Source organism: Beta vulgaris, chromosome 2 (genome assembly GCF_026745355.1).
Source record: "Beta vulgaris subsp. vulgaris cultivar EL10 chromosome 2, EL10.2, whole genome shotgun sequence".
Lineage (NCBI taxonomy): Eukaryota > Viridiplantae > Streptophyta > Magnoliopsida > Caryophyllales > Amaranthaceae > Beta > Beta vulgaris.
In genome coordinates, this window is record NC_079203.1 from 42,282,910 (window position 1) to 42,306,855 (window position 23,946).

Here is a 23,946-nt window from a genome sequence, read left to right on the forward strand (position 1 = left end):
TGTATATATAAGGCTAACAATAAAATAGTACTCCCTCTGTATTTTCTTACCTTTCTCACTTAGAATCTTGATACTATTCACAATTAGAGTGAATCTTTTAGATTTTTCTCAATATATAAGAAAAAAATATAGTCATGTGGGGTCTTATTTGATTCGTCTCAATGAGTACTTTATTAATATTCAATTATTATAATTTTTACTAATATGTAATGAAAGATAATTAATATAGAATAAGTGCATTGATAAACGTGCAAAGTCAAAGTAGGAAAGATAAAAAAATACAAAGGAAGTATCATGTAATTTTATCTTTTCAATACATATTGGGTGAATCGGGTTTACAATAATTTATTGTGCACCCAAACTGAATTCACACAAAAGATGTGTTCTCTTAGAAGAAAAAACCCCAACTATATCATAAGAAAATTGACTATGTTAGAAAATTGACTATATCATACAAAAACTGATTATATAAAAGGTGATTATATCGAACGATAACTGACCATATCGAACGTTACTGACTATATCATAAGGTTTTCGGTGTGTAATAAGTTACTATAAACCTCAAGGGTGGTTTTTGGCCCATGCAATCACGACGATCGAAGAGGGCCCTCATTTTTTTTTTTTATTGTTTGAAGAAAAGACAAAAGAAAAACATTTGGATTAATAGTAAAAGTGTAATGGAAGGAATAATGAGAACATGAAATTTATCAAAATTTTGCTGTTTAAACTATTAAAGATATTCACCATTATCTAGTTGTAAATAGTCTAAATACGAATCTTATACTTTTATCTTTTTGGAACGACAAATAAAGGGCCCAATTAAGTAAATTGTACAAGTTGGGGGACTCATTATTTTTACCCATATTTGCCCCACCTCTGATAAACTTGGTTCATTCAAGTCTTTTTTTTTTCCTTTAATTTTCAAGTGTTACATTTTTGGGTTTTTTTGCATCAAAAAATCTTAAACTAATAGGTATAGCCGTATAGTATAGTTATACAAGCAGTGTTCCAGCGACACCTTCGTTTATCTAAAAAACAGAGTTTCGTGTCCGAAACAACACTTTACTTGGATATTTTATTTTAAACTAAAAGTTTGAATTTTTTCTATAAAATAGTTGAATCGAATACTTGACTACCCGTATCTGAATAGACACTCAATCCGTGTCTGACTCAGACTAACTTAGGCCATAACTACAACAAGTATACAACACCCTGACCGGCTGACCGTGCCAATTCTACACTTCAGAACCTCTCAGCTTCCCTCACTCATAAGCAAATTCCGAGGCTCGAATTGCAGAAGCTCGTTCCAGGTTCTTGTTTTTTTCCTTAGATGAATCTACTTGTTTAGACGATTTTTGTTGCAAATTTTGGTGTGAAATTGCGATTTTTAAGATCTACTTCATGTGATTATTCATGCGATTGGTTTGTTATGCTGTTTTTATTGTTTGTTTCATGTATTCAACTTATTTTTTCCTTATCTCATATATGTTATTTCATGTTTTAGGGATAATTTACATATAACAAACTTATGATTCTTCGAATTTCTGGTATAATTTCTTAATTCATGTTTGTTTGATGGAACTAAGTGATAAGAAAAATTAATGTTACAATTTGTAGATGCGCATATTTTCATGCAATTGTTCACTTGCTGTTTATTTCATCAGATCAATTTTTCAAGTGTTGACGTTCGGGAATTCTTAATCCGTGGGGTGATGGGAGTAGACAATAGGTAATCAGAATTGAAAATTTAGTGGGAAGAAGGAGAACAAAATATTGTTGTGGAATTCAGAGTTTTGTAATTGTTTATGTTAATGAGGAGAGGGGAATCAATCCATGTACTAATTGTTTCTTGATGATGTTGCTCATTCTAGCCGGAATTGGAATGTTGAGCATTGTGGTACTTCTGTACTGTGTTTCTCTAGTTCATAACCAATATCTCTCTACACTCCAATTGAATCAACCCTAGAATATTTTGATTGCATCATCTCCTTTCCTCTCTCGTCAAGCTCGTGGAATTGGATAGTGTATACAATTCTGGATGATGATGATGTAATCCTTATCAAACTGAAAGATCTGCTCTCAGCTCAGCTGCTCTCGATCTACTCAGCTTCTTCATGCCACTACCGACACATCTCATTTGATTGAATGACGAATTGAATATAGTCAGTTTTGATGGAAATCAAAATCCAGTTCCGTTGATTCTTGTGACTTTGTCACTGTTATCCTCTTTTGAATTCTCTGAGTTTAGTGTTTGAATTATCAATTATGCATAATTTATTTATCTACTCTTGAAATTACCAGTCATTTATTGAGCTGTGTTCTGGCTACTCCTTCCTTTGTCTTCTTTTAGTGGGTTTTGATAAATCTAACTTGAAAGTTAAGGAGATTCTACTCAATTTTGGTGGTTCCTTCAATAATTTATGCATTACTCAGGACCAAAAACATAATCCTTTCTCCTAGTCTTTTACTTGGTGACTTTTCTCGTTAAAGGGATCAATTTTGCTAGTATATTTTATAGATCGGGATGCAGGACTTGTTTAATCGGGTTTTTGTTTGTTGATTTGGAGTAGGTAGTTCAATTGTGTTTTTGCTACTTCTTTGTTATATGTTTGATTAGAACCTCACATTAGTAGTTAGTGCTTTAAGGAAACCTTGCTCTTAATGATAATTTCTTTGAGAAGTTCAGTTTTTTTGAGAAGGAATTAAGATGCCCCATAAAAATAATTTGAGGTCATGTCTCATGAAAATGTGTTTATCTCCTTGCAAAGAATTGATGGTTTATGTGGCAGTGAGTGTCTCTAGGTTTTGAATTGTATCTCAGTTGACAGATTCACCAAACAAAATCATACAGCAAACAAATGATTGTCATAGCCAAAGGGTGTTATTATGTCAGGTTAGATTAAGAGACATTCAGGAACAAGCTCCGGCTTGATTGTATCCTTTGCTAGTGTTTTGAGAAAAGTAACTTTGAATTAGAATATAGGAACATTTGGATAATGGAACTAGATTGGATTTTTTTCTCTGTAAATTAAGAAATTGGTTCTTTCTACAAGACTCATTGTTTGTGTGAGAAATTTCTTACATTAGATTGGCTTCAGATTGTTACATAAGTTGGAATTTGCATTTGCTCATTTTATTATCTCTTTTTTTTCCAATTCTGTTGCTCAATCTGTCCACTGGAAACTAATTTTTGCTCATCAGTTTTGGGTCTGATATGTTAGGCCTCGAAACTCTTTCAGACTTCAGAATACTTGCGAGTCCGCTTCCAATTCCAAGACGGTGTATGACCCACCAAATCCAGGCACAGCACCTAACTATTGGGAAGCAGTTTCAGAAACGTAGAAAATTCGTCGTCTGTGCTAAAGAGCAGAGGAACGGAGATGAAAATGAGATAAGCAAAGAGCCAAACCCCAGCAACGGAAATGGTAGTGAGAATAAGGAGGCCCCATTCTTTAAGCTGAAATGGACAGAGCTTCTGCTTGACCCAGACCCAGATAACGTGGTATCAGTGGGATTGACTGGTCTGCTTACATGGGCAAGCGTCCAAGTGGTGTGGCAGCTCTTGGCTGTCTCATTTGCTATTGTGGTTGCTGCTCTTAAGTATTCTTTTGTGGCTGCTCTTCTTATATTTATTCTTGTTGCCCTTCTCTAATTATATCAGTTGTAATTGTGATTCGTTATCATGTGAAATGTATATTTGTTGCTTGATGATAAGTACACATTCTTGAAATGTATATGCATGTGTTCTGGTGTATTAATGGATGCATTTTCGCCAGAACATCTCATGGTGCACTCAGGAGCTTTCGTCGCGCAATCCAAGGAAAGTCAATTTTTTCCCATCTCTGGGAAATACGGGGGATCAACTTCCCAGGCAAGGAGGAGGTGAGAGAATTGAGCTTTGGCTCATGGGAGTTTAAGACACCCCTTACCACACTCACCCGTTCCCACCTTCTCCAAGGGAAATCATATTACTTCCTTCGTTTCAATTTAGTTGTTACAGTTTCTATTTAAAAAAGTTTCAATTTAGTTGTGACACTTCTATTTTTGGTAAAAATTTCTCTCTGTATTTCTCCTATCACATGGGACCTTTTTATTTTCTTTCTCTATCTCTCTTCTTTCCAAAATTATCTAAGAGTCCGTAATTTTAAATTGTCATAACTAAATTAAAATGAAGGAAGTAGTATATTCGATTATGTATATTTGGCTCATTAACTTTTTTTTTTTAGTGGGATGTAATTGACCGAAATTTTACACTGGTCAACTTGGCCTAGTTTAACAAGCAAGGCAAGGCCCATGTTTATTCACCAATCACCACTAAACATTGCGCTATCTAGGCCTTTTTATTAATAAAAGGTGTTAGAGTTAAATTTTTTTTTTTTTTAAAGAGAAATTTCATTAATTGAAGGCCAAACGGCATCTACAATAGGTATCAAAGTAAAACAAGATACAATTAAACAAGATTAAATCAAATTCGTCTTCGAAAAAACTACAATGAACCAGATCGAACAATACAGCACAACCCTCTTGTATTTGCTGAATCAAGCAGCTATTGATGAAGAAGTCTATCATTCTGATATAGTTTGGGAAGAACATTCTTGATCGAGTCAGGTTGACCGCATCCGAGATTCCAATACCTTCATGTTGCGTCTCGAACTTCAACCAATGAGAAAAATTTCTCACACCTAAAAACAAAAGAACCATACTCACAACTCCCATAGGGGAGAAGGAGATTTCCAAAACAAAAACTAAAAACCCCACATCTCATAAAGAGAGACTAATTTATTGAACAAAACAAGAAAATGAATTAAAAACTGGAAATAAAAGGGGAAAAGGGGCTTACCATGGATGAAAACATCCATGGCAGCCCCTAATTGATGAAGAAGGGGTAGGGGAGGCTAGGGTTTGAGAGAGAAAAAAAAAGAGGGAAGGCTAGGGTTTTTTTCGCATACTAATTAGTTTAGGGTTGGGTTTTCAGGTGTTAGAGTTAGATAGTTTACTCAGGACTTTGTAATTGGCGTCTTGCCAATTAGTTTTGCTAAGGTTAAATACTAAACTACTAATTACTCTGTAAATTTTTCGTTCTGTTTAAATTTAAACATTGAATAATTATAATTTTGTACCATTTGATTCACCTTCCTCGAGTTTGTTCATTTCAAATTTAATTTTCTTCAACTCATTAATTTTTCAAAATTTCTCTTAATTTTTCTGAATTTTATTTTAGCTCTTTCTTATTTTCTTAAACTTTTTTAAAGTCTCTTAAGTCATCTGAAATTAAGTAAAATAGGTTGAAGAAAATAGACCTTTTAAAACCACATGTATAATATTCTTAAAAAAATTATATAATGTACTCAATCGATTATTCAATATCCCTTAAGATATCGGAGCTAATTGAATTACAAATACATTGTGAGCAACTTACTTAAAAAGTGTTTGATATAAGTAAGAACTCTAATAGTTTTGGATTATTATTACTAGAATTACAGTTATGACTAGTTTTAATGCGTGCATGACCTGATGGAGAATTCAAAATAATTAGATCAAAATAACCCAAAATTGTAAGCAAATTAAATGACTCATCACTTATAAATAACTCGAACCAAACTCAACCTAATCAATTCGTTTATTATGCCACAATGACAATTAAGGGTTCGTTCGATATCACTATCAGTTTTCAGTTTTTTTGTTTTATGAATGAGTATACTAAATTTAAAAGTAGTCATATTTATACAGTTATACTAAGGCTATGTTCTTTAGAGCTAAATTAATAAAAATTCAATTCAGACAAATTCAGTTCAATTCAGTTAGTTTCAAGTTCTGTTTAATTCGGTTCAATCCAAAAGAACGAAGCCTAAATATCTAATTTAAAAATTGACAATCAAAAATTGAAAACCAATTTTTTTTTTCTAATTTATATTTTTTTATAAAAAAAATTAAAAAAACTGAAAACAAAAGATAATAACGGACAAGCACTGAAAAACGATGGATTTTTCTCCCAAACTCATAGTAGTATTTTTTTCCCCTATTCTCTTCCAACTTCCAACGGTCCAACTTCTCTAAAGTATGGTTGATCGTCTACGAGAAGGCTCGAAGTCGTCCGTTGAAGAGCAGCGAGATAATGCAGGAATCAACCAGCATAACCATTTTTACTGTAAGTTATTGAAAATGCCTTTATTTTGCTAATATTTCCATAATTCCATTGCCGTAATTTTGTTTCTTAGTCTCTCTGTAATTAGAACTTAATAAGTTACAACATGTTCAATTGTTCATTATGCAAAAATCCAATCTTGGTTTCTTGCTACGGAAGATGGGCATCTAATTGATTTAAGCCTTTTTTTATTACTTTACTGTAGTAGTTGACAAAGTAATAATACGCACAATCAAGATTGAGATTTCTCATTAAACACAAGAGATAATATAGGTTACATGACAGAATGTTGTAGATGAGAAAATATTAGGTAGAAGGTTTGATTTGTTATTCAACGTGAATAATCTTTATGGGCATTCATAGGAGGCACATACAAAAAGATAAGAATGTTTCCTAAAAAATAGGAATACAAGTTAAGGAAAATAATCCTAACAAATCAATCCTAAAATATCTCACACCCCCTTAAGTTGGAGCATGGGGAGCAAAAATGCCCAACTTGAACATAAGAAGATCGAATTGAGATTTGCCAAGCGTTTTGGTGAAAATGTCGGCGAGCGGAAGTAGGAACATAAGATTGAGCAATCAATCCATCCCATCCTTGATGGCATCCCGAACAAAATGACAATCAACTTCGATGTGCTTGGTGCGTTCATAAAACACCGGATTGTTAGCAATATGAAGAGCAGACTGACTGTCACAGAAAAGGGCAATAGCCTTAGAATGCTGAACACCCAGATTCAACGAGAGCCCCTTGAGCCACTTAAGCTCACAAGTAATAGCCATCATCGATCTATACTCCGCCTCACCAGAAGACAAAGAAAGTGTGTTGTTTCTTAGTCTTCCAGGAAATAGGGGAGTAATCCAGGAGGACGAGCCAACCAGACAATGAGCGACGCGTAATAGGACACAAAGCCCAATCTGAGTCACACCAACCCTGAAGAGTAAGATCGCTATCGGCACAAAGAAGAATACCCTGCCAGGAGTACCCTTCAGATAGCAAACAACACGAACGGCTGCCTCCCAGTAAGCCGTATGAGGAGCCTGGAGAAACTAAGATAGGATGTGAACAGAATAGGCTAGATCAGGATGATTAACAACCTGATAGATAAGTCGACCAACAAGACGACGATAGCGCTCAGGGTCATCAAACAAGGGACCCTCATCATGTGCGAGACGGTGATTTTGCTCCATAGGAAAACCGCACGGCTTTGCACCCAACAAACCAACCTCAGAAATAATATCAATAGTATATTTTCGTTGACAAAGAAAGAGCCCAGACGAGCTTCGGGCAACCTCAATGCCCAGAAAATATTTGAGAGCCCCCTAATCTTTCATTTTAAAACAATCACTAAGAGAAGCTTTGAACAGAGATAAGGCAGCGGAATCATTCCCAGAAATAATAAGATCATCAACATAAACCAACACATTGATCTGAATGGAGCCACGGGTAAAGGTGAACAAAGAGTAATCATAGTAAAATTGCAAGAAACCATACCCTTTCAAAGCCGTGACCAATTTAGCAAACCAACACTTAGGAGCCTGTTTTAACCCATACAAAGATTTGCGCAATCGACAAACAAGATTAGGATTGATACGAGCAAAGACAGGAGGAAGCTTCATATAAACTTCCTCATTAGTTACATTATGTAAAAAAGCATTATAGACATCCATCTGATGAAGCTCCCAATTTTTAGAAGCAGCAATAGCAAGAAAAGCCCGAACGGTGGTCATCTTGGCCACTGGAGCTAATGTCTCATTATAATCAATGCCCGTGTGCTGATGATTTCCAAAGACAACCAAACGAGACTTGAGACGTTCAATACGCCCATCAGAATGATATTTGATACGATAGACCCACTAGCTACCCAAAGCATGTTTACCCGAGGGAAGGGGCTCAAGAGTCCAAGTGCCATTGTCCTCAAGAGCTTGGATTTCCTTTTGCATGGAGGCCCGCCAACCGTCATGTTTCATAGCCTCTTTGAAAGAACGTGGTTCCTGTTAAAAAATAAGAGCTGCAAGAAACTTTCGATGATTCACAGAATAATTGTCACAATTTATATAGTAAGTCAAGGGATAAGGAGTACCTTAATGATGAGAGGAAGTAGGAGAAGGAGAGGACGAACTTACACTTGGAGCATTGATGGTATGGGTAATGTAGTCACGCAGGCGAGTGGAAGGAATTTTGTCGTGGAGCCCACGACCTAAGGCCGTAGGAGGAGAAGTTGGAGAAACCGGATCAGAGGAGAAAGGGGTTTGGGCCGTGTCTGTAGGCGGACAGTGGGTAGCAGAAGAGAGAGGCCCAAGAGGTGTAGTGGTGACGTGACTAGGCGTGTGAGGAGAAGGAGCTGGGTTAGAAATAAGAGGGCCGGGTGGAGGGGCGGTATTAGTGGTGGGGGGAATTGGGCCAAACACGGAAGGAGGGTTTTGTTGGGGGGGGGGTGGGAATATTAGAAGGGAAGGTTTTGGATTGTGCCGAAGAGGAGGATTGTGTTTGAGTTTGGGCGGATTGTGTTGTTGGGGCAGAAGGGGTTTCGTGGGTCGATGTTTGTGGCTGGGCAGGAGTTTGAGTTTGGGCATTGGTTGGTGTTTGGGTAGAATGTGGTGTGTGGGTCGTTTTATGTGGTGGGCAGAATTTTGTGGAGCGACGTACTCGTCAAAATCATAGTGAACGTCAGAGTTTTCAGGAAACATTTCATGGGGAGCTATGTTAACATCTTCCGGAAATAGAAATGGAAAAGTAGCCTCAAAGAACTTAACATCTCTAGATACAAAGAATTCGAGAATGTCAAGATCATATAACTTCCACCCTTTTTGCCAAAAGGATAACCAAGAAAAAGACATTTGCGGCTACGACTAGCAAATTTATCACCCTTTGTTTTTTGATTATGAGCGAAAGCAAGACAACCAAAGACACGAATAGCATCATATGGAGGAATTCGACCAAATAAGCATTCAAAAGGAGACTTGCCATTGAGTAGTAAAGATGGAGTGCGATTAATGAGATGAGCAGCAGCAAGAATTGATTCCCCCAAAAATGGATAGGTAAGTAAGCTTGGAAGCGTAAGGCACGGGCTACATTTAGATAGTGTTGATGTTTACGTTCTACCCTCCCATTTTGTTCTGGAGTACCCACACAAGAAGTTTGAAATAGAATACCAGTGACAGCAAAGTACTCAAGTAAACAATTGAACTCGGTTCCGTTATCACTTTTGACAAGTTTAATAGTTTGAGAAAATTGGCGATCAACCATAGCAACAAAGGACATAAAAAGAGCAAACACCTCCAATTTATCAATTAAGGTCCATACAGCCCTAGAATAGTCATCAACAATCGTTAAAAAATAACGAGCACTACTAGAGGAAACATGCCGTTATGGCCCCCATAAATCACAATGAATTTTCTCAAAAATACGAGAAGCACGAGTATCACTATAAGGAAACATGCGTTTGGAATGTTTAGAACGAAACAAATCTCACAATTAGGATCTAAACTACCCTTATGATTGTAGAGAGGATAGAGTAATTTTACGACTTTTTCAGATGGATGACCCATGCGGCAATGCCAGAGCTCTATAAAGCGAAGAGGCAGAAGGAATGGAGACATTGTGAATGGAATCAGTGCCGATAAAGTAGTATAAGCCGTCCTTCCTAATCCCCGTTCCAATCAGCGCCTTCATGGGGTCATGTATGACACACAACGAAGAGGTAAATTGGACATCACAATGTAAATCATCGCTAAGTTGCGACACATAAAGTAAATTGCAGTTCAAATTTGGAACAAAAAGAACATTCTTAAGAGTGATATGAGACGTTAAGCAAACCGAACCGCCATTGGGAAGGCCAACAGGACTATCAAAATGTTTTACATCAAATAACCATGAGTCATTACCAGTAACATGGTGAGTAGCGCCAGTATCTATAATCCACAAAGTATTATTAAACTTACCATTCAACCTGTTAGAAGACACAAGAGCATTACCAAATAGGCCTGCGAGAGCCTTCCACTGATCGGGGCTAAAGAGAAGGGAAGCAGAGGTGCTGCCCGGTGCTCTGGAGGCAGCGCTAGAGCTGCTGGAGGCAGCCACGACAGGACCGGCTGCGACGGCGTTGGCGCGAGCAGTGGGACGACCTCGACCAGTACCCTTATTGCTGTCTGGGTACCCGTGTAACTCATAACAGTGAGAGGCCCCATGTCCCTTCTTCTTATAGTGAGAGCAAGTGAGATGAGCCCAACAAGAGGAAGTTTCGTGGCCCGGCTTGTGACTCTGCCCACATATAGTCCGAGAGGACCCTCAGCCAGCACTAGGAGGGGCTCGAACAGAAAAACCGAGAGCTTCAGAGGCCTTGTCAAGGGGCGCGAATTGGGAGGATCGAACCCGTTCATCTTGAATGGCAAGATGATAGGCGCGATCAAGGGTAGGCAAGGGTTCCGAAGACAAAATGTTGGAGCGCAAAGTAGTATAAAATTCAGGATACAAGCCCATCAAAAACTCATTTAGATGTTTCACGGCGTTGATGATGAAGATCACCAGCAGTACACTTAGCACATCAAGAGCAAGTAATAAGAGGTTCAAGGAGAGAAAGCTTCTCCCATAAAGCATTCAATTGGCCAAAATATGTGGAAATAGACATGGTACAGGTTTGTTCACAACGGGCAATAGATGATTTTATTTGTTGTATGTGAGGTCCATTAACAATAGAAAAATGTTGACGAAGATGATCCCATAAACGTTTAGGATCACGAAATTTAGTTAAGGTACTCTTTACATCAGGAGTAATAGTGTTTGTGATCCAGGAAACAAGCATGGCATGAATTGTAAGCCAATCACTGTCGGTGCAAGGAGGGATAGGCGCAGAGATGGTGCCATCAACAAAGCCGAATTTACGGCGCGCAATCAACGCTAACTGAATATCAGAAGCCCAATCCGCATAATTGTCATGACGAAGCCGGGTAGGAGTAAGAAAGTCACAAGGCCGATCTTGGGGGCCTAGGAAAAACGGGGAAAAAGAATCAATTTTAGGCGGCGGTGGAGGCGGTGTATCCTCGCCAGCCATGTTGAAAAAAAAAAAATTTAGATATTAATGGTGCTTTGCATAACATGCTTTGATACCATGACAGAATCTTATAGATGACAAAATATTAGGAAGAAGGTTTGATTTGTTATTCAACGTGAATAATTTACCTAAGCATTAATAGGGAGGCACATACAAAAAGATAGGAATACAAGTTAAGGAAAAAAATCCTAACAAATCAATCCTAAAATATCTCAACATTACAAGAGTCCTTGAAAGAGAGATAATTAAGAAGAATAATATATATTCTAAGAAGATAAGGAAGCATATAAGAAGAATATATCAAAGATGTCTAAAGTATCGTAACACCCCCTCAAGTTGGAGCCTGGGGAGCACAAATGCCCAACTTGAACATGAGGATCAAACTGAGACTTGCCAAGAGCCTTATTGAAAATATCAGCCAACTGAGCGGTAGTAGGAACGTAGTAGGGAGCAATCAATTCATCCTTGATGGCATCACAAAAAAAATGACAATCAACCTCAATGTGCTTTGTATGCTCATGAAACACTAGATTTTGAGCAATATGAAGAGTAGATTGACGGTCACAGAAGAGAGAAATAGCGTTAGGATGGTGAACCCCAAGACTTAATAGTAAACCCTTGAGCCATTTAAGCTCGCAAGTGATAGCCATCATTGAACGATACTCGGCCTTGGCCGAAGATAAAGAAACCGTATGCTGTTTCTTGGTCTTCCATGAAATAGGGGAATGGCCTACGAAGACTGCCAATCAATCAAGGAGCGATGAGTAATAGGACAAGCTGTCCAATCTGAGTCACACCATCCCTGAAGAGTGAGATCACCATCCGCTCGAAGTAAAATCCCATGCCCCAAAGTGCCCTTCGAGTACCGAACCACACGAACCGCAGCCTCCCAATGAGCCACGCGAGGCCGAATAAGCAGGGTCCGGTCGAGTGACAGCGAGATGGATAAGTCGCCTAACAAGGCGACGATACCGCTCTGGATCATCAAACAAATCACCAGTATCATGACTCAAATGATGATTTTGCTCCATAGTGAAGCCACACGGCTTAGCACCCAACAAGTCAACGTCAGAAATAATATCAAGATTGTACTTCCGTTGACACAGAAACAAACCAGAAGTACCGCGGGGAACCTCAATGTCCAAAAAATACTTAAGAGGACCCAAATCCTTCATTTTGAAACAATCACTCAGATATTCCTTGAATAAGGAAATAGGAGCAGAGACATTGAGCTGAATAGTGCTATGAGTGAAGGCGAACAAAAAAAAAATCCGAGTAGGATTAAGAGAAACCATACCCTTTCAAGGCAGTGACAAGCTTGGCAAACCAACACCGACGATCCTGTTTGAGTCCATATAAAGACTTGTGCAACCTACACACCAAATTAGACTCAGACTGAGCAAAACCAGGAGGAAGTTTTATGTACACCTGTTCCTCAAGATCCCCATGTAAGAAAGCATTGTGAACATCCATCTGATGAAGTTCCCATTGCTTGGAGGCAACAATGGCAAGAAAAGCACGAACAATGGTCATTTTTGGCAACGGGAGCAAAAGTCTCATTATAATCAATACCAGTCTGCTGATGAATTCCAAAAACAACTAAGTGAGATTTGAGACGCTCAACTCGCCCATCAGAATGATACTTGATACGATACACCCATTGACTCCCCAAAACCTGTTTACCTGGAGGATGAAGCCAAAGTCCAAGTACCATTAGCATCCTGAATTTCAGTTTGCATAGAAGCTCTCAAACCTTCATCCTTCATAGCCTCCTTAAACAAACGAGGTTCCTGCTGTGAAATAAGAGCTGCAAGAAACTTTCTATAATGTCACAATTAATATAATGTGCTAATGGATAAGGAGTACTTGAAGAAGAACAAGAACCGAAAATAGGAGAGAAGGAAGAAACACTTGGAGCAATAATAGTATTAGTAACATAGTCCCGGAGGCGAATAGAAGGCACCTTGGTGCGCTGACCACGGCCCAAGGCCTCAGAAGAAGGCTCGGGAGAGCAAGAGTCCAAGGAAGGCAAAGAATGTGGGCTGGAAGAGGAAAGTGGGACGAGGCGAGGGGGAAATGGGAACATGCAAGGCAGAGGGAGAATGGAGGCCTGAGGATGGGCCAGAGGGGAATCCGGGTGAGGATGGGCCGGAAGAGAGGCCATAAGTTGAAAGGAGAGAAGTAGGCGCGGGAGAAGTGGGCTGGAAACAGGAGATAGCCAGACGGACTAGAAGGCATAGGAGAATGAAAGACTATTTGGGCTGGACTAGGGAGAGAATGGGTTTGTGCGTTTGTGGTACGCTGGGAGGGATGTGGGATTATGTAGAGGGTGTGGGCGAGGCAGTGTGTGGTGGATTTGGTGTAGGAAGGGGAGTAGGTGACAAAGGAGATGGAGAGGGAATTTTTTGTGGAACAGTAGGCGAATTTTGTGGAGGTGGAGAGGGGGGAATTGCAGTCATCAAAATCACTATGAAGTTCTTGAGTGTCGGTGAGCAGAGTGTCGGTGAGTAGAGGATCAGAGGAAATGGAAGTGTCAGTAGGATGGAGAAAAGGAAAATGATGCTCATCGAATTTGACATCGCGAGAAACAAAAAACTCTTTTAGTCTCAAGATCGTATAGTTTCCACCCCTTTTGGCCAAATGGATACCCAACAAACACATATTTGCGAGTGCGACTAGCAAACTTGTTACCGTTTGTTTTTTGATTATGAGCATAACCCAAGAATATGAATAGCATCATAAGAAGGAACTCGGCCAAACAAACATTCAAAAGGGGATTTGCCTTTGAGGAGTAAGGAGGGAGTGCGATTGATTAAATAAGCTGCAGCAAGAACACAATCCCCCCAAAAATAAATAGGCAAATGGGCTTGAAATCTAAGGGTACGAGCAACATTTAGAATGTGTTGGTGTTTGCGTTCTACCTTCCCATTTTCTCTAGAGTGCCCACACAAGAAGTGTAAAACAAGATACCACAAGCATTAAAATAGTCAAGTAAGCAGCGAAATTAGTGCCATTATCGCTTTGAACAATTTTAATAGATTTAGAAAATTGTCGTTGGACCATAGCCACAAAAGAAATTAACATAGAAATAATTTCCATTTTATCAACCAAAAGATATGTCCAAACAGCTCTAGAATAATCATCAACAATAGTCAAGAAATAACAAGCACCACTAGAAGAAACATGGCGATAAGGTCCTCACAAATCACAATGTACTTTCTCAAAAATTCTAGAAGCTTTATTGTCACTAGAAGGAAATTTAGATCTAGTATGTTTGGAACGAAAGCATATTTCACAATTAGGATGCAAACGACCCTTATGATTGCAAAGAGGGGGAAGTAATTTTACAACGTTGTTAGAGGGATGACCAAGACGTTGATGCCACAGTTCAAAGAGAGAAGAATCAGAAGAAACGAAAATATGTTGAATAGAATCGGGATACTCATGGAGCTCGTAGCAGCTCCATGGCCCGTCTTTTTGCGGTGAGTGCAGGTGAGGTGCGCCCAGCAGGTGGCGGACTCATGACCTAGTTTGCTGCACTTACCACACACAGGCCGGCCTTGGCCACCAGATGAAGGAGCACGAACTGAAAAACCGACTACCTCGGGAACACCAATTTTTTCGACTAAGATAGCATGAGAAAATCGAACCCGTTCATCTAGAAGAGCAAGATGATAGGCGCGGTTCAAAGATGGCAAGTGGATTCGTAGACAAAATATTGGTACACAATTTGAGCATAAAATTCAGAACAGAACCCCATCAAAAATTCATGTAACTTGCGATTTCACGACGTTGCAAATAAAGATTAGACACACTACAAGAAGGAGAACAAGGGCAGACAATAGGTGGTTCAAGCAAAGAGAGTTCTTCCCATAAAGCATTTAATTTCCCATAATAGGTAGCAATAGACATTGTTTTAGATTGTTCACAACGCGCAATGGATAGTTGTTGAATACGAGGGCCATTAACAACAGAATATCCTTGCTTTAAATGATCCCAAAGCCTACTAGCCTCACGAAATTTGGTGAGGGTAATCGTATTAGTGATCCAGGACACGAGCATGGCATTTATAGTAAGCCAATCAGTCTCCGTATAGGGCGGCTCGGGTTTTGAGATTGTTCCATCAACGAAGCCGAACTTGCGACGAGCGATTAAGGCAAGGTGGATGTCTGCCGCCCAATCGGCGTAATTCTCGTGAGTGAGACGAGTAGGCGTGATGAAATTGCCAGGCTATCTGCGACCCAAGGAAGAAAGGGGAATGAGATTCGGGTTTTAATGGTGGCGGAGGTTTGACAGCGTCCTCGCCAGCCATGACGGAAAAAAAAAATCGTGGTTTTAGGGAAGGTTTTATTTAACCTGCTTGATACCATGGCAAAGTAATAATAGGCACAATCAAGCTTGAGATTTCTCATTAAACACAAGAGAATAGGTTACAAGAGTCCTTGAAAGAGAGATAATCAAGGAGAATAATATATTTCCTAAGAAGAAGCATATAACAAGAATATCTCAAAGATGCCTAAAGTATCGTAAGAATAGTGTTGTGTCTGATGATATGTCGTGAAAAATCCAGTTCTTCAGTAGTAATTTTATGGAGTATAATAATCATTCGGTTTAAGTTGAATCCATTTCTGAAACCAAATCAGTACTAATTTGGGATTACAAAGACCAATGTTGTACTTATTGCTAATTTGATTGAAGATGTATGATCAACAGAAATGGAGAACTAATAGCAGATGAACACATTATTGAGCAAAAGAAGAGGAATCTTTTAACTGATTGAATGGTTAAGGCCTCAACATGATCGAACTTTCCATTCGAAATTGGCTTTAGTGAATTGAAAGAGGCCTGAAACTATAACATTGTAGCTAGGAATAGAATGGTCTAGTTTCTAGATCTTTAGGCATTTAACCTCTATGCTCTTTACAAAAAGGGATTTTCTTTGGCTTACGTTGTACTTTCTTGAATTTATGTTGTACTCGTCCTTTGAGAGAATTGCACACATTACCTCTATTGTTTTGAAAATGTATTGGTGTTGTCCTTGTGATTGAACTCTTGTCAAAAGTTTTATTGGTTGGTTTCTTCTTTTTTTTTTGGTTTTGCAATGTTCTCTAATTTTTCTTTGTTCTTATCTTTTTTTCCTCTCCTCAGGTGGTACTATTGCTATGTTTCAGAACTTATTTGATAATTTCAGCTTTTTTCCTCTTTTGTTGTGGCTGTTGGATATGCAACAGTAGACATAAGTGGGTAAAATTTTGGATTTTTTGGGTGAAACATTTGTGTGCAGACCTTGAATAATAATGTTTATTGAATCCAAATCTAGGTTTTTTTTTCACCCCAAAAAACTGAAATTCAGTAAGCTAAAACTACGAAAGAAATGAAAATAATGGAATTGAATCATTAACACGGGTTCAAGAGCAAGAGTAGAGCTAATTCCATTTTAAATACATAGGGATACCTTATGGTAATTAATTCCTAAGAGAAAGGGTACAATACAAAGCAGAATTTGATAAACCACAAGGTCTACCTTAGGGAAAAAAAGCCCATAAAAGAGGCACAAAACTTCTTGCTGCTCAAATTTTGGGGGTGAACATCTAAGATTTGTTAAATCTTTTGAATACTGTGCTTCTTTTGATAGCACTTTCTCCTTGTCTCTATGTTATTACGTTTCACTCTCAATCGTTATTTATTAATGTTTGAAAGCTATTATCTCCTCTCCCTGGCCCCGTTGAAAAGCTCTTCTATATATTTATGCAGCGGATGTACAAATAAAGCTTGTCATACCAAACCATCATGGCGAAAATCTAGTGGGGATATTACATGATACAAGCTCCAAGGAGCTTGTAATTGTGTGTCATGGAATTAAGTCCGTGAAGGTTAGTATATGCTGCTGGAAGTAAGACTGCCTTATCTCAAATTTGGACGCATTACATTTACTTCCATCAGAACACCAGTACAATGGAGAGACTGATTGATTTTAAAAACTTGCCTCTTCAGCCTATTGCTATACTTTATTGCCTTTTCTCATTGCATTAAGAGATTTTTCTAGCAGATGTTGTGTATTGGCATTTATGCTTTTCATTGTGATGAAAATAATCGTTGATGGGAACCAAATTAGCAACTTTTTTATGCCTTGATGTTGTTTGATTAGAGTCTACATGGTTCTTGGTTGTTGCAATATTCATACAGTACTGTCACCATTGCTATATGCCACAGTCTTCATACCTTATGGGCTTAGAAATGCATCCTGAACAATATTTTATGAACTAAATATCAAATGTAAAGCATTATTGTGCAGGGTGGTTTACTGATATTTATTTCCTGAGTGACTATGAACTGCTTCTCTATTGCATTGAATTGAAGGAAACAACCTGATTTGTTGGATGAACTGTCAACAATCATTTGATGATGTCAGGAACGCATTCCCATGGTGAGCCTTGCTGCTGCAATAGGAAAGACTGGAATAAGTGCCTTCCGCTTTGACTTTGCTGGAAATGGGTGAGTTTTGTGAACTGAATTACATAGTCCCTCCATCCGGAATAATAGTCTTATACTTCTATGTTACTCTGGGATCTACCAAAAAGTTTTTATAATCCTGATAAGAAATAAATGGTGCTTAGATATCCAAACATACACTGTAATGGAGTGGTGGAGAGAGGAGGGAAAGAACACGACTTTCATGAAAGATATTTTAGTGAAATCATGGTGAAGTATTAGGGGTTTGGACAATGTAAATTAGTCTTGCATGGAAAGAGAATTAAACAAGTTAATCCTGACAACAAAAAGAAGATAGAGATGTAATCAAGGAACCCCCCCCCCCCCCAAATAAGGGAAAAAACCTGTAAACTATGAAGCAACGGATAATGGTTTGTTGTATGCGGATATTTGAGGTAAAGCTTCTTTGTTTCCCAGGAAATGATTGGTTCTTGTCCCTCACTTCCTCTTTCCCCAAACAAAAATCACAAGTATCCAATCTAACAATCTGAAATGGTGGTTAGGCAGCTGTGAGTTGTGTCTGCACCACGCCCTTCACTATATTGTTCAAACTCTGTATTATGTAGTCTATCAGTTTCTTTTTTATGTCGGAGTTTCTAGATTCATGAAAATAAGCGTTTGTGAGTGAAAATGTATATTACTTCTTAATATGTATTCGTAAATGGTATATTCTTCTCTGTTTAAGCAAAGGACTTAGAAACACGCATGGAGCGTGGAAATTTTAGTGCATGACAGCAATAAATGGTTCGCCAAATTTTTTAGTTGGCACATCTATATGTTGAGTATTGGGAAAAATTCATCTAGCTGACTCATTGATAGAAATCTTTTCTGCTCTTCATGTAGTGAAAGTGAAGGTTCATTTCGATATGGCAACTATCACAGAGAAGCTGAGGACTTGCATGCAGTTGCCCAACACTTCCGCGGAATTGGCCGTATTATAACCATGATTGTTGGTCACAGTAAAGGTTTGTACTGTAGCCCTGCTTTTTAAACTTAAATAGCAAATAAAAATCGATATTGACATATTTTAGATGGAAGGACTTTGCTTCATTCTCCCTATCTTGAAGAAGCATATATGAAGTCTGTGTCTGTTTGAGCTATGGGGTTTAATAGAGCACAAAGAATATGATTCAGGAGTACTTGTATCATGTCTTATCATTTTTAGTCCTCAATGGCTTGCATTGTATACTAACTATTTGCCTATTGGATTGGAAACTATGGTCTATGGATATAGCTTGTGGTGGTATAAAGTTAAGAACTCTGTTAAATGGTACCTTCATCTCAGCCCTTAATTATGAAAAGTTGACAAATTAAGGACTAGGACTACGGGATATAGTTTCTCAACCTTGCAATTCATGAAACCGAAAAGTACAAAGAAATGAAGTAGGAACCCGATTGTTCGAACATGTAACCATATTATTGGAGCACAATCAAGGAGGATTCGCAACCTAGAATCTCCTTGTCACAAGCTTTCTTTGTTTTACTTTAATTTTCTAGTTGCTCAGTTTGCTACCTTGAAACTTTATTTTGGTTACTTTCGGAAGCTTGCTAGCAAGTGAAGTAACACTAGAATAAGTTAACACTGGAGTTTGAAAAAGGTTCATGCAGGAGGAAATGTGGTGCTGCTGTATGCTGCAAAATACCATGATGTTCATAGAGTCATAAATATTTCTGGCCGCTTTGACCTGAAGAAAGGCATTGAAGGTCGCCTGGGCAAGAATTTTCTAGAAAGGATTGAGAACGCTGGATTTATTGATGTTAATAGCAAAAGTGGTAAGTTAAAGTGAAGGGTTTAGCTTTCAGAGCTTCAGATATGCTGATCTTGTTGCTGAAACTTCTTCATTTATTTATTCTTCTGGAAGTTCCTTGTAATTGTATTCCTGTACTTGCTGAAGCAACATATTTTTTTTTGACTTGGTATCACATGCTTCCTACTCCCTGTTATGCAAGTTGGAACCAGAGCCATCCTGTTTCAAACTTTTTGTTATTTTAAGTTTTAGTGTTTTCTCATAATTAGCTACATTATTTATCTTTTGGCTTCTTTGAAGCATAAGCAGCAGAGGAACATTCACTGGCTAGCGGTGTCCTGTTGCAGGAAAATTTCAGTATCGTGTAACTAAGAAGAGCTTAATGGATCGCCTTTCTACAGATGTTCGATCAGCATGTCACTTAATAAGTGAGGACTGCAGGTCAGAATTTAGCCAGTTTGATTGTATCAGAAATTTTCGTTATCAGGAACCTTTCACTCATAATCAAAAGGTTTCATCTTCCATTGCATTAGTATATGCCTTATGAGGTGCAATTTTCACCTTTTGTGCCTTAATATGTAGTGAACTCAAGTTCCTCGATAAAATAGAGTAAAATTGAGCTCAGAAAGGTCAATGCAGCTGTTTGTGAAACTGGTGCTTAGTTTTGTCTGGCAATTAGTGGAAACATCAGCGATAGCAAGTATTAATTGATTTCAGCTGACTTGTGGTAAGAACTGACTAAGATTTGTTATAAATTAACATAACCTTGACACGGTTGATGACAGAAAATGAGAAAGATAATGAGTATTTGATTGATAACTGAAAATACAGCAAAACTAAATGATATTCAAGCTTTCGAGAGGCTTGATTCTCTCCCAACTGAACTCTTAAAAGCTCACCAATTTTCTCATCTATTTTTCCACCTGATTTCTTCTCACTAATCTCTTCTATTTATGAGCTAACTAACTTGATTTCTCTCCAAGCTAACCTAATTTTATTGTGCTTCCCATAATACCCCTCCCTTAATACCCAATGCATAGCAGATTGAGGCTAATTAAGTGGAGAAAGAATGATACGAGTAATCTGAAGCAAAGAAATAGGATTGCTTAAGATTATTAAATGACCACACAAATGCAACACCCACATTGAAAGGTGATCTTATTATCTATTACATCACACCTTATTGTGGACTTGCTTCTCTCAAACTAATTGTTGTGATCTTAGCAAAATACCTCTTGCATCACATTCATTACCGATTCTTATGCACATTTCCCAATTCCCATCGTCCCCTTTATCATAACACACGTTGCATAAGTAAACAAGAGTGGGGGCTTGGATTGGTTCCTTGCAACTTTTGAAAATGTTGAAAATATGATGTATTTGAATACTTGTATAATTACCATATACCTTTTCTGTTTAATGTCTTAACAACCATTAATCTTAGCAGGCAGATCTATGCATACGTCACTTGTGGTTCTGAACGGTGTTTCTGGTGGTCTAGTCTCTAGAGTTTAGTGTTCCATTTAGCAGTTAAGAAATTTGCTGATGCAGTAGCTCTTCCTTGCAGGGTTTTAACAATTCATGGTTCCATGGACCAAATTGTGCCAGTCAAAGATGCCTTAGAATTTGATGAAGTTATTGCCAATCACACGCTTCGAATTATAGATGGTGCGGATCATGAATTTACTTTGCATCAAAATGAATTGGTACAAGTAACCCTAGATTTTATCAGGAATCAAAATCAATGCGATGACACAGCAGATGCTTTGCTCTTTCATGCACGAGGTCGTTCTTCCATCTGTCCAAAACTTTGATGGTGTTTCTTTTTTCTTAGTTCAGGATGCCTAATGTAACATCAACCCTGTGTAATATGGGGTTGGAAAATGGAAGCTTCTGGAGAACCAGAAAACAATAGTATGTTGTTGATAGATGATAACCCGTATAATGCATCATCCTTTGGGATTAACATATATGAACTTTTGCATACTGGTATGGCCTCTTTTAAAGTTTCATTAAGGTATCGTGCTGGAAGTATGTATGTTTCTTAGGAACTAATTATCTACAATTAGACGTCTCTTAGGGTTCAACTGAACTGCTATTTGTTTTTTCATGCAAGAACAATCCTCCCTCTCCCCCAGATAAGTCTACCAAATTTGACTAAAAAAATCAAAGTGCGTAAAGCCTATACTAATATGGGATGAAGATTATAGGAAATTGTGACCGAGAAGAAGTGCTCTTTTATTTTTGTAGAGAGAAGTGCTCTTTAGTACCTCAAATACACGTAATTAACCCCCTTTCTCTCTCTACACTTTCATCCTCTGCCTTCTCTCTACAAAAGTATACTCCTAACCCTAGAACTCGCTGGAGATCCGGCGTCGTGCAGGTTTCCGGCGGATCTTCGGCGAGTTCCATTGTTTTTTTCTTTGCCTTTTTTGTCCGTTTTCAATCGGTTCCCTTAGCCTTCAGCCTCGTTGCCTAGTTTTCCATCGGTCTCGTCATCTAGTTTTTCGATCGGTTTTTCCATTGGTCTCGTCGCCTAGTTTTTCGGTTGCAATTTCTCCCTTCAACCACTAGTATTGCTCCAGCCGTGTCTCCGTCGTCTCCACCGCCCACCGTGAGTTAGTTTAGTTTGGGCTTCCCTTCCCCCTCACCCTTGTTTCGTGGTTAGGTGTCTCTCCCCCTCCCCTTTGTTGTCAGTTTTGGGCCTCCGCTCGCCCTCCCCTTATGTCAGTTTTGGGCCTCCCCCTCCCCTCTTAGTGTAGTATCAGGAAAATCGTAAAGATATCGGGCTTCCCCTCCCCTTCCCCCTTTAGTGTTGTGTAGGTAGTTTCTCACGGTGGTTGTGCTTTCACCTGGTATTGCTTTTGATCTTGGAAGTGTGTTCCCTTTTATCCACTTTACGGTTTAGTTAACTATTTTCGTTGTTGAGGTTTTGATTGGATTAGTATGGTGTTGTTGATTAGTATGGTGGTGGTGTTTATTAAATCCATCTGTCTATGTGGTTGGTTAGGGTTTGCGTGACAAGAGATTTCATGTTTGGGGTTTGTTTTATCCGATTTTCATAATCGGATGGTTCTTCGAGATCTAACCTTGGTTAGATTTTAATCTCGCTTGGCAATGATTTCATTTATCATTGACTTGACAAAACGATATTTGAAGGCGGCTCCCCAATTTGTCAATTGGATTTATAGCGCGTCAACTCATTTGAGCTTCTCCTTTAAGGAAAAGCCTGAAATACCTTTCCAAAAGGGTATTAAGCCACACAAAAATGTAACTCTTTCAGGAAAATTGACCATAGAAGTCCAGGTGACAAAAGGTCACCCGAATTGGTCTTGTGGAGTTCATCGTCTCGCTAGTACTTGGTTGCCCCGCTCGTGAAATCAAGCCTCTCCTCCCACTCCTTTCAGCAAGGTTCTGGCGATTGTCATCCCCCAGAAAAAGCGTCATCCACTAGATCGAACAGTTTTTATTCTAGTTTAAGTTCTTTATGTATTTTGTAGTTGTTGTGTAAGAGCGAGTCCAGCTCAATTTAGTTTCTTTATGTTCATTTGGTTGTTTTTTAGCACTAGGATACTTTCATTTTTAATTGATGCACAATTTCTCCGATGTCAAAAAAAACTTACACGTAATTGATGCTAGCCAACTAGGTTTGTAAAGTCTTACGGTATAGTAACCAAGACTTGAGATCGTTTTTCGTTTATATTACTGCTTTTGTGGCTCTCTATACAACAAAAGCAGAAAATGACAGATAGATGTGAAACGAAACTGCCAGGAGGTTGTTCAACCATATTACTAGCTCAGGTTGTCAAAGAGCAAAGGCATTTCTTCTAAATTCTAACACTATCCAAAACTCCAGGCAGGGACCACGAAAGTTGCAGCACTTGCAAAGGTGTTGTCGGGTAGCTTTATTGATGAAATCTTTCATGCGTCAACTAGCTTAGAGCACTAAATCTTCAGAAATACATGCCCAAATTGTTAAACATAGTCCCATAATTGTCCCCGTTCTACCAAAGATTTCCAACTTTATCCTTCTCCTTTTTTTTCTGTTCTTTTCTACAACTACCACCTCCATCCCCACAACCACCACCGAAACCACGCAAACCACCACCGAAGCCACGCACACTAGCAACTAAACCACCGTTCTACCAAAGATTTCCAATTTTATCCTTGCCTTTTTTCTTTTCTTTTCCACAACCACCACCTCCATCCCCACAACCACCACCGAAACCACGCAAACCACCACCGAAGCCACGCACAACACCAACGAACCCCAAAAAAAATTCAGTCGCGTCTGGACGTTTCCGCGGTGGACGCGACTGAAATTTTTGTTTTTGGTTTTGCGACTTGCTCGTGGTGGCTTGCACGGGGGTGGGGGGCTGCTGGTGGGTGGTTGTGGCAATGAGGGTGGTGCTGGCTGGAGGTGGATGGTGGTGGAGTGAGGTGGTTGGTGGTGGGGGTGGTGGTTAAGGGAAAAGGAAAGAAAAGGTTGAAGATGTAAATTTCAACT

At 38.7% G+C, this 23,946-nt stretch overlaps 2 protein-coding genes across 6 annotated transcripts; both read left to right on the forward strand.

Annotated features, from left to right (window-relative positions):
- The first annotated feature begins 3,239 nt into the window (after positions 1-3,239).
- On the forward strand, positions 3,240-3,712 carry LOC125495001 (uncharacterized). The gene has a single exon (XM_048639115.1). The coding sequence runs from the start codon at positions 3,284-3,286 to the stop codon at positions 3,650-3,652; it is 369 nt and encodes a 122-aa protein (XP_048495072.1). The 5' UTR covers positions 3,240-3,283; the 3' UTR covers positions 3,653-3,712.
- Positions 3,713-5,971: 2,259 nt separating this feature from the next.
- LOC104886624 (putative uncharacterized protein YDL057W) lies at positions 5,972-21,438 on the forward strand. Of its 5 annotated transcripts, XM_010671093.4 has the most exons (7): positions 5,975-6,148; positions 16,954-17,072; positions 17,612-17,694; positions 18,535-18,656; positions 19,300-19,464; positions 19,787-19,880; positions 21,007-21,438. In XM_010671093.4, exons 1-7 carry the CDS (start codon positions 6,061-6,063, stop codon positions 21,251-21,253), a joined length of 918 nt encoding a protein of 305 aa, XP_010669395.2. In that variant the 5' UTR covers positions 5,975-6,060; the 3' UTR covers positions 21,254-21,438. The 5 variants fall into 5 exon arrangements, with proteins under 5 accessions (XP_048495074.1, XP_048495075.1, XP_010669395.2 ...); XM_048639117.2 differs by lacking the exon at positions 19,787-19,880 and having other exon boundaries at positions 5,972-6,148; positions 21,007-21,150; XM_048639118.2 differs by lacking the exon at positions 21,007-21,438 and having other exon boundaries at positions 5,972-6,148; positions 19,740-19,878.
- The last annotated feature ends 2,508 nt before the right edge of the window (positions 21,439-23,946 follow it).